This window comes from Talpa europaea (assembly GCF_964194135.1).
Source record: "Talpa europaea genome assembly, chromosome: 13".
In the NCBI taxonomy this organism is placed as follows: domain Eukaryota; kingdom Metazoa; phylum Chordata; class Mammalia; order Eulipotyphla; family Talpidae; genus Talpa; species Talpa europaea.
In genome coordinates, this window is record NC_140080.1 from 11,354,059 (window position 1) to 11,365,549 (window position 11,491).

Below are 11,491 nucleotides of genomic sequence, written 5' to 3' on the forward strand. Positions count from 1 at the left end.
CACACCAAACCTGTTCTCCTCTGTCTTCCATGAGCCAGTTGCTAAAACTCTAAACCTAGACGTTGTCATTGGTGTCTACATTTCCCTCACCATTTTTTATCAATTTATCAGCAAATCCTGTTGACTCCGCCCCTAAAACATCCTGAAACCAACCACATCTTTCCATCCTCATGGAAAACATCTGAAATTCAAAATGCCATCATTTCTCACTTGACCTGGGCAGTATGTTCCCTCTTCCAGTCTTGTCCTCCTGTAATCTGTTGGCAGAATAGCAGCCAGTGTGGTCTTTGTAATTATGTCCTCACTCCCGAGCTGAACACCTTAAGTGGGTCCTCTTCCCACTGAGAGCGAAATCCACATTCCTGACTTGGCCCAAACGCCACACCCTCCTCTCTGTCCTCTCTGTCACCCCATCCCCCGCATCAGCTCCTCTAGCAATATGGCACTTCTTTGTTTTCCTGAAATGCCGATGTTATTTCTGGCTTAGATTCTTTGCGTCAGCTACAATGTGTTTCCAGCCTACTGTCCACGGCTAACTTCTGACCTTCAGATAACTGTTTAAATGTCACCTCTTCAGAGAAGTCTTCCTGGACTATCTACTCATTTAGTTATGCATATTACCCTCCCCCCTATTTAAATTTTCTGTGTAGCCACTCTCTTTGCTGGATGTTTACCTATATACTTATATATATATTAATACAGTACGTCTCCTTCACTATAATACAAGAGTTGTTCACTGTTCATTGTTCACTGTTACATCCCCAGCATTTAGAGCTGTGCCTGACATGAATGAAGAAATATGTAATGGTTAAATCAAACAAAGCTAGTTACTTGAGGAATTGAACAAAGAAAGTTACTTGAGGAATTGAATGCCAAGGTAAGGATTAGACTTTATTTAGGTGACAAATAGAAGGATTTAGAAGTTTTTAAGGTGAAGATAAAAAGATGAAAGACAGACTTTTAACCTTCAAAGAGTTTGAAGATTAAACTCCTAGATGGCCCAAAACAAAACATTCTTAAAAAGAGAGACAGGGCCTCCCTGGTGGTGCAGGCGGTTGAGCGCTGCACTGTTAAGCTGTCCGCAGCCTCTGCAGTGCTGGGTTCGATCCCAGCCTGCCGGCGAGAATCCCACATGGCAAAGCAGACCTCTCCTGTCACGCCCGCTGGTCCCCTCAGCAGTGTATTTCCTCATTCTGCCTGTTCTGTTCCCCGTTCTTTCTCTGGTGAATTCTCTCACCCTCCCGCGCATCTGGCCTATACCCTGGTTCTTGTATAAATAAATCTTAAAAAAAAAAAAAGAAGGCAATACCAAATACCATATCGTAAGCATCAAATGTCAGACATAAACCAATTCATGCTACAGGAATTTAGCTAAGGAAGGACTAACATAGTTGGAGGAAAGAGAGAACTGAAAGATCACAGGATATACCAAAGTGGAGAGGAGGCAGGGAGGAGATATCTTAAGCAGGGAAGACATTCTTAGCAAAGGCACAAAGGTAAGAGATATTTGCGATGAGCTCAGAATACAATGAATAGATTAGATTAGTCCAAAGCTAAGAGAACATACAAAGGGACTTTATATCAATTTGTTATCAAATATCTGTTCTATCAAAAGGCAGGGTCTTAAATGGAAATGCTTGCATAAGAGGTCAAAAACTGAAAATCAGGGCCTTCCCGGTGGCACAGCAGTTGAGCGGCTGGGTTGCGAAGCTGCCCGCAGCCTCTGCAGCGCTTGTTCGATCCCCAGCAGCTCCCCGGCCACCGGAGGAGGGTCCTACATGGCGCGCAGACCTCTCCTGCCGCCCGCTGCTCCCCTCAGCAGTGTACTTCAGTCTGTCTGCTCTGCTCCCCGCTCTGGCTCTGGTGAATTCTCTCACCCTCCCGCGCTTCTGACTATACCCAGTGCTTGTATAAATAAATAAATCTTTAAAAAAAAAAAAAAGAGTAAATGAGGTAAGATTTAAAAAAAAAAAACAACCTGAAAATCATACTGAGAATATAACATAGGGCCTCCCTAGTAGCTCAGGGATTAAGTCTCAGCACTATCAAGCTATCGGCCTGAGTTCGAACCCTGGCCAGGGAGCTGACCCACATGGCGCAGCAGACCTCTCCTGTCTTTCCACTGTTCCCCTCAACTGCATATTTCAGTGGATCTGCCTGTTCTACTCCCCACTCTGGTGAATCCTCTTACCCTCCCACCCCCGTACCACTGGCCTACACCCCAGTTCTTGCATACATAAATAAATAAAAATAAATCTTTTTTAAAAAAGGATATAACATAACATGCCCATAAATCAAAAATTAAATTGTTTTCTATTTTCTGGCAAATAAGTTAGAAAACTAACTCATGTATTCTTTTTCTTTTCACTTTCCACAGAGTTGCCACCCCATTTGGAGGTTTTGAAAAAGCATCAAAGATGGTTAAATTCAAGGTTCCAGATTTTGAGTTACTTCTTACAACAGATCCCAGATTTATGGCTTTTGCCAATCCACTTTCTGGCAGACGGTCCTTTAACAGGACTCCAAAAGGATGGACATCTGAGAATATTCCTATAGTGATCACTTCAGAATCCACAGAGGAGACCGCCGTACCAGAATCAGATGACCTATGAAAAGAAAGTTGTATGTGCCACAAAAACCTCTGAACATAAATGTTGCTGTCCAGTATTCTTACTCCCTAGCAAAGCCACTTAACTCTCATCGGTAGCAATAATTTAATAGCAATTCAGAAATTTTTCTTTTGTGGCATTTAATTTTAACTTTAGATGAAATAGGAATAAACATTCAAAATCTTGTTTTAACAAACTTTTAACTTGTTTGTCTTTATCCATAATGTTGTTCTCACCTTGTTTCAACAATGCAGCCTTTTCATTGAGAAAATTCAGAAGAGTGACTGGCAGCAAAAGGTTTCACCTTTGTTTCATTGCAATGAGGTATTTCTGAAGAGGTTTTTCAAATGGAATCTGAAATCAAAATACAATGCAATTTAGACTCATCCACCTTTTTATTTATTGGTTGAAAGCTATGGAAGATGATGAACAAACATTATTAATGGGAAAAAGGGCTGGGTTCTTCCTTTCTGGTGACCATGATAAGAAAAAAAAAAAAAAAAAAAAAAGCCAGGCTGCAGTCTTTTCATTAGTCATTCTTAGAACATTACAGAGTGTGTAGTTTTCAGCATTCTTTGAATCATAAGGTGATTATTCTAGATGACGTTCCCCAAAGTTCAATAGGGTTATTATATTTTCTTAGTAGCAAGCCTAGCAGACAGAAAGACAATGAGTCAAGAAACGTCAGAGTGCTACAGTTTCAGTGAGCCCAGTATACTGTGTATTCAAATTCCATAAATCCCATCACTTGTGTTGATTAGGTTAAACTTAACATGCATTTTTAGAAGAGAAGTAACAAACATACATCATTAAATACAAGTATGTGAGAGAGAGAGAATGTATCATTTGGATTGGCAGCTCTCTTTGCTATATGTTTGAATACATTTCAAATCCTCAAGTTTTAGAGAGTACTTACGGCAAACCACAAACAGGAACAAGAATCACAAGAGCACACAGGCATTTTGGAAATTGTGTAGTCCATGAAGCAGGAGATAAGTGAGGATCTGGTAAAAAGATTTACCCCATAGTCAACTTTAAATATGCCTTGCAATATAATCGAGGAAATATGTAATAAAACATGAAACAGGTGAGATATAAATACCAATTCTTCCCATTTCAATTCAGTTAACAGTTCTATGATGTTTATACCAGAGCAGAAATGTCTCCTTCATGGAAAAGCTGTCTTCCAGATTACATTTAGGACATAGGAAGGAGAATCTAGAGTAGAACACAGCATAGTTCTGTGTTCATAGCAACATTGCATGTTTACAAAAGAAGTGTGTGTGTGTGGTAATTGATTGTTTTTTTTAAACCATCCTGAAAACTTCTAAGTGGAGAATTTTAAAAAAATTGTTTATGAAAAATCCAATCCCTGAAAGTAACAATATCCAAGTCCTATATTTGTACATACTAAAATTATAGAGCACTTGTATAACTTAAAGTGTATCTTTTGATATCTTACTTATACTTGTGTTTTGATGTTTACCTATTTTAAAATAATGTTGATATTTGTGATACATTCTAGATATGGAGTGCCCATCATGCCATTTTTTGGTTCATTTTAATCATTGAAAAATTAGTCATATTCTATTATGCATTTTGATGACATGACTTAGTTTTTATTAGCAGTTTGAAATGAATTATTATTTTTCATTAAATTGAAGTTCTATTGCATAACTTCACTGTCACCAAATAATTACCCTGTATCTATACTATCTCTATATATTGACTATTCTGTCAATCTCCAAAAGGGGCCAGCAATTATGTCAGCTATAGAACAGTTGTCCCCCATAGCACAAAGGAGGGTTGAAAAAGGGAGACTCCTAAGTATTTTTTTAAAAGATTTATTTATTTACGCATACAAGAGCTGGGGTACAGGCCAGAGATGTGGGGGGTGAGAGGATCCAGCAGAGACAGAGTGGGGAACAGAACAGGCAAACTGACTGAAACACACAGCAGTTGCTGAGGGGAGTAGCAGGTGAGTCAGGAGAGGTCTACCTCACCATGTGATTTCTCCTGGCCAGCCAGGGATGGAACTCGTGCTGCAGAGGCTGCAGATTTCTTCATAGTGCGGTGCTTAACCCCTTGCGCCACCAGGGAGGCCCTCCTAAGTATTTTTTTTTTTTTAGATTTATTTATTTGTTTGTTTGTTTATTTATACAAGCACTGGGTACAGTCAGAAGTGTGGGAGGGTGAGAGAATTCACCAGAGCCAGAGCGGGGAGCAGAGCAGGCAGAAGGACCGAAGTACACTGCTGAGGGGAGCAGCGGGTGGCAGGAGAGGTCTGCGCGCCATGTGGGACCCTCCTCTGGTGGCCGGGGAGCAGCCGGGGATCAAACCGGCGCTGTAGAGGCTGCGGGCAGCTTCGCAACCCAGCACTCAACCGTTGCGCCACCGGGGAGTACCCTAAGTATTTTTTTACTTTTATTTTTTTTTTAAGTTTACTGTGTTTTTATTTTTTAATTATTTATTTTTTACATCATTTTTCATTTTTAGACAATATTTCCTTCTCCCCCCACCCTACTGGTGTAGTCCCCATAGAATTTCCTCCTAAAGGGAGTAGGATCAAAACAAGGGGGGTGGGAATTATATGGGGGGACTATAACCAAGATGAAAATGCATACATTGTGCAAAAATGAAAAATGATGTAAAAAAGTATAATATAAAATAAATATAAATAAATGAATAAAAGTCACCAATGCTGCTATAAAAAAAGAGAAGCATTTCCTCCTAAGTATTTTTTTTTAAAATTTGGGTAAAGATTGATGGAATAACCCTCTGTTCACTGATGTATTTCTTTCTTTCTTGGAGGTGTCTATTAAATGTAGCTCAGCTCTCTGACACCTCTAGAAATGTCAAAATTTCACACTTTAGTTGCTACACAATTAAGACTTCAAAAGCAATTTTGAGTCCGCTTTCCTTTGATTTAGCTGAAAAACAGCTAAATCTTCCAAAGTCAAAAGAAATATGATAATCTTTTTAGAACAACTGAAAGTGATCTTTTTTTCCCACCCACATTGTGTACTTTAAAAATAGAATAAAGGAGAATGAAATTTTAAAAAGGTAAGGAATGGTAGTAATATTTGTTCATGGATTACTCATGACTTTATAAACTCTTTAAAATATATTTAAAATTTTATTTTCATAATTATTCAGTGGGGAAGGCTTTATAAATAATCTCCATTTTATGTAAGAAAATTGTGGTTCAGAGAACGAAGGTGATTCACTTAATTCTAGCTCAAATGAGGAGGAATTTGGCGAGTCTGGCTGTAAATTATATGCTCTAGGAACTCAAGGTTCATAACTTCTCTTTTAGAATAAAATTCAGCCTTAAACTATTTTATTATGTCTAGACAAAATAATAAAAATATTTGCATGATCTTCATTTGGGGCAAATACGGCTGTAAATTGAGTAATTGTAGAGTCACTCTCCAAAGTCATTCAGGCACTCATAATCATAAAAAGCTGAGCTTTGAGACAGTGTTGAAAGTGAACTAAGCAAAACAAGCAACATGAAGGATTAGTTTTGAAATTAGAGAAACACAGAAGTTTACTCTGATTAAAACTCTTCATTTTTGCTCAGCTTTGTACAGTCTTTGGATCTAAGTAAACTTCTTTTGCTTCTCCTTGTAAGGACAAAGACAGGGAAGAAAGAGGATCAAAACTTCTGACACTAATAAACCAGCAGCTGAAAGAAACCATCTAGTATGATAACACACCAAAAACATTCCTTTATATGAAAGATTTTCTTCTTTTCCAAGTTTTGGAGGAAAGTCTCTCAGTTTCCATTATACTGTTTAACATACTTCTGGGCCATGAAGTTATATCTCCTATTTTGTTGAAGGCAATTTTCCTGATGGGCAGCTTAACCTATTGCTCTCTAGATAATAGCTAGAGTTATGGTGAAAAAGGTAGTTCTTGGCTTTTAACTCTCCATTCCCTTCAGTTATTTCTCAAAGTTAGGATTTTCCATTTTGTAACTCACTATCGAAGGATTTGATGATCAAAAAATGATCGGTTATTATAAAATCAGTGCAATTACAGATAATAATTTTTAAACAAAACAACCATTTAGTGTACTCATTAAAAATTTACATCTTTTTTTAAATAGGCAAATTTATAAGTGTGTTAGCAGCTTGGAGATGGAAGGAGCCAATTATTCTCGCAAAAGCTAATGTGGGGCCTCCCCGGTGGCGCAGCAGGTTGAGCGCTGGGTTGTGAAGCTGCCGGCGACCTCTGTGGCGCCGGTTCGATCCCCAGCTGCTCCCCAGCCACCAGAGGAGGGTCCCACATGGCGCGCAGACCTCTCCTGCCGCCCGCTGCTCCCCTCAGCAGTGTACTTCGGTCCTTCTGCCTGCTCTGCTCCCCGCTCTGGCTCTGGTGAATTCTCTCACCCTCCCGCGCTTCTGACTGTACCCAGTGCTTGTATGAATAAATAAATAAATAAATCTTAAAAAAAAAAAAAAGCTAATGTGGAGCAAAATGTCCAGTCGTGAGTATGAAAAGAACATCCTGAAATTTCCAACTCAGGGCACAGCTGTACCAGCAGACTTATTAATTCTGGAATTTCCTCACTTTGCTGCTTATGCAAGATAAAATTTAAATGACATCACTGCCGTTGCTCAGCTACAACTGCTTTTTATTAAGCTTAGGAAAGTATTGCTTTGAATGCCCCTTTTCTTATGAAAAATGCTTTGGACCTCCGCATGCTCTGTTCTGTAGGAAGAAGGGCATTCACTTTCCGTGGAAAATGGAGGAATGCCTTGTTTATGCCAAAAAAACAAACAAGCGGAATCTATTCCCAAATAACTAATCAAAGCACAAATGGAGCAAGAAATTTTAAGAAGACCATACTGCTTAAAAAGTTAAACTTACCCAAAGCTAAGTAAAAAGTAAGTAACACTGTGTAAGTGTGTCAGTGGCTTAGGGTTATTATAAAAAGTGTGTTCCAGTTTGAATTCCTTGAACAGAAGAGCTGGATTTCAATCGAGGGTAGAAACTTTCCCTGACTTCTCAATATAATGTAATTTCGATGGGAAGATTTGGCAGAAATGGGTAAAAAATGGGGTACAGGGGAGCTAGATCTAGGAGATTATAGTTCAGATCCAAAAAGAACGTGCTGATTATTCTGTACTGGGTAATAGTTTGAAATGGATTCAAGTGACAACCTAGGTAGTATAGGAGATGGAGACCTTTCAGGAAACAGGAAAGGAAAAGGTCAGAAGGAAAAAAGATAAATTCAATGTTACATCCTATTTTAAAACTGCTGATTGAGGAATTGGTATAGAAGCTGCAATACTAGTAAAATGAATATAAAAGAACATCGGGAAAGAAGGAAAGGCAGGAGGAAGGCCACTGAAAGGAAATGAAAGCAAGGCTACATAGAAGCTAATTGTGTTACTGTTTTGCTTCTGCAGCTTTTTCCTTTTTTTCTTTTTTTTTTTTTTAAGATTTATTTATCCATGCATACAAGAGCTGGGGTACAGGCCAGAGATATGGGGGGTGAGAGGATGCACCAGAGACAGAGTGGGGAACAGAACAGGCAGACTGACGAAATACACTGCTGAGGGGAGCAGCGGGCAAGACAGGAGAGGCCTGCTTCACCATGTGCGTTTCTCTCTGGCCCACTGGGGATGGAACCTGTGCTGCAGAGGCTGTGCATTGCTTCACAGTGCAGTGCCTAACCCCTTGCGCCACCATGGAGGCCCTGCAGCTTTTTTCTTTGAGCTAGCTGTGGTCAACATATTATCATTTGTCTGATATAAATTGTTACTCAAATAGTCACTACATTCTTTATCATCACTCATTTACACATAACATATAACTGTGGTTGCATTCAAAGATGTCAGCTCTATTTATCTATAAGGAAAGAGTCATAAAATCTCAAGAAATCTACTTGACCCTAAAAGTCATAGTTTTTAATAATTTCTATGAATCTTGCTCTGTGGGAGGTCTTCCCCATCACCTGACTTAAGAGCACACTCTTCTAACCTGTGACTATGCTTTTATTTTCCCTGAGAGCACTAACTACTCCCTAACATAATATGCTGCTTTGGTTCCTCTGAGAAGACTCAAATGCCAAGAAGGGGTTAAACCTGCAAGAGATTTATTAGGAAAGAGCCCACATATGAGAAGATGGCAAGGGAGTAAAGAAAGACCGGAAGAGGCCAGAAGAGTATTCCAATGCAAGTCTTCTGAGCTGCCAGGCAACCTGGGTCAGATGTAGCAAGGATGCTGGGAGCTTTTTTGTTTTAATTGTAGTATTTTTTTGTTATTGAGGTAACCTTGGTTTATTATGTGTATACAATTTAGAGGTATGGGTTCACACCTCTTTAAATATATGTCACCACACCCCACAACCACCACCAAGACATCCGTCATCTTCTATATAGTCCAGGGGGCTCCCTTCCATCTTTGCTCCCCACTTTCACCCTCCCCTCTGGCAGCCTCAATTCTACAGTCAGATTTCAAGAATTTGTTTTGCTTTAGTTTGGTCTGTTCGTTTGTTTTGTTTCTCTATATTCCACATATGAGTGAAGCCATCTGGTATCTGTCTTTTTCCTTCTGGTTTATTTCCCTTAGCATAATCAGCTCCATTCCCATCCATGTTGTCACAAATGGTCAGATGTCATCCCTTTCATACCTGAATAGTATCCCATTGTGTATATGTATCACATCTTCTAAATCTCCTCATCTGTCTTTGGGCACTTAGGTTGGTTCCATAGCTTGGCTACTAAAAACAGTGCTGCCATGAACACAGGAGTGTATGCATCTCTTCAATGTTGTCATGTTTGCAGAGGCATAGATGTATAAATTTATCAATTATGGTCATTGCTTACAATTATCAGAATTTATTATATTATGTCATTTGTTCATTCATAGCCTGATGTTCAATTAAGTATCCACTTGTTAGCATAGCAAAAGGATAATATTTTAGTTATGAGAACAGGCAAAGAGCAAGTTACTGTTTTGCCAATATAATCCACTATATACTCCATTAATAGTAAAATAAAATGCTCTTTTTGGTTTAAATAAGTACCCGTTTTCTTAGAATCAAAGCCCTTTAGAATTAGGCAATGTTTTGAGAGATTTTAGATTAATTCTTTTATTGACAGAATGGGTATTTAAATCAGAGAAGAAACTTACTTGATGTTAACAGTGCAGCTCAAAAATTAGGACCAAGAGTTCTGCTTCTGAACTCACTCCTTCCAGCCTTCCATTCTCTCTTCTACCTGGGTTGAGAACAGAGTCATAAACATGGGCACAGTCCTCAGTCTGCAGTGGCATACGGTAAGGTGACCTCAGATTTATTTATACCTATAAAGATATATAGCCTTCTGTAACTTGTAGACCTTATTTAATAACCAAAGAGAAACAAAACAATGAAGAGTGGTAATGTTAATAAGCTATGGAGCCAGAGAATAAAGGTCTTTTGTTAAGTACTAGAAAGTATTATTTTTATCAGTTAAAAAATTGTTAATATGACAATAGCAAACCAAAATAAACATTCTTTTCTGATGGGAAAGGAGTACATTTCCATACTTCTAAAAGAAAAGAGTAATATTGTTCCTCCCTCCAGAAACCTCCTACTCCAAGATTTTCAAGCTATGGTTGCGTTGTTACAGGGTCTAGAAATTAATTTAGCTGGTTATGAGCAGCAGCTTTTGAGATGCAATAGAGTAAGATAAAATGTCAGAATATGACACAGTAATAGTATTGTTTCAAAATTATTGTTTTGTTTTCTATATACTCATATGAATGGAATCATAGCATAAAGTATGCTTCTTACACCAGGTTGCAGTATAATATGTTCAAAAACTATTGTTCTCCCTACCACTATTTGCTGGTTGAAATATAAATGTCAGCAATTTTTTAGTAACTGAAATGGTTTCTCTCCATCACATTAAATGTGTTATAACCAATTTGATAGAGAATTATTCAGAGTTAAAAGAATTCGAAACAGTAGCGGAACAAAACTTGTAGAAAACAATTTAATCAGAAATCTGATTTTAAAATGTCCCAAAAAAAACTTTAACAAACATTCCAGGGATATTGCTTGCCAAGAGTTAGTTCATTGCCTTCCCCAGCCCTCCCCAGTTCTCCACCCCTAATTTCAATTTTAATATTGTTTTATAGATAAGATTATGAAAGATTTAAGAGCATTAACAGCTAAGAATTAGATATAATTTCAGTACACTAGTTATTTCCCTATTTATAGATGCCTAATAATTCCTTGAAGGGTTTCTATCACAGATTATTTTCTAACAATTTTATCACTCTTAAAAAACAGGTCTGATTTTCCTTGAATTTTGACTGTGAAGTGAATTTCAACAAGGAAGTTCAACTTGAAAACACTTGTGCCCTGAATATTTTTGTCATCTTTACAAAGAAATGTGCTCTCCAGGGCAACTTCCTTTGGGTTCAGAGCTTTCAGCCAATATGCCATGAGCAAAAGACACAGTGTTATTTTCTATTGTATTTTGTTTTGCTTTTTGTAGTTTTACTATTGTATGTTTTAAAGAACAACTTTAAAAGCAAGTCAGTCTAAGAGGTAAAGGGGTGTGTGTGTGTGTGTGTGTGTGTGTGTGTGTGTGTGAGAGAGAGAGAGAGAGAGAGAGAGAGAGAGAGAGAGAGAGAGAAACAGAGGTTGTCCTAGGTAATGTGTTAGGTTCCCAAGAGCTGGGAAAATAACTTTGGCACTTTTTCAAACATTAGAGTGTTTTCCATAAAGTCAGAATATTACCATGGATGGAACAATTCAGAAAAAGAAGACTGACTTGTGATGTGTTCTTCATTTCCCCCCATGTTCTCCTTCCCTGGTCCTTCAGTAGGGTACAAAGTTGTCAATTATATTTATATCCAGAATCTGGATGTGGAAGAAA

General features: G+C 38.3%; 1 protein-coding gene across 1 annotated transcript in view; it reads left to right on the forward strand.

The window, feature by feature from the left end:
- The window catches only part of MYOZ2 (myozenin 2), a gene marked incomplete at both ends in the record, with an annotated part of 32,541 nt that extends 29,929 nt beyond the window's left edge, over positions 1–2,612 (forward strand). The window contains one exon of the mRNA XM_084252398.1: positions 2,378–2,612. Coding sequence (XP_084108524.1) covers positions 2,378–2,612 — 235 coding nt within the window. The remainder of the gene's footprint in view (positions 1–2,377) is intronic.
- Between the last annotated feature and the right edge of the window lie 8,879 nt (positions 2,613–11,491).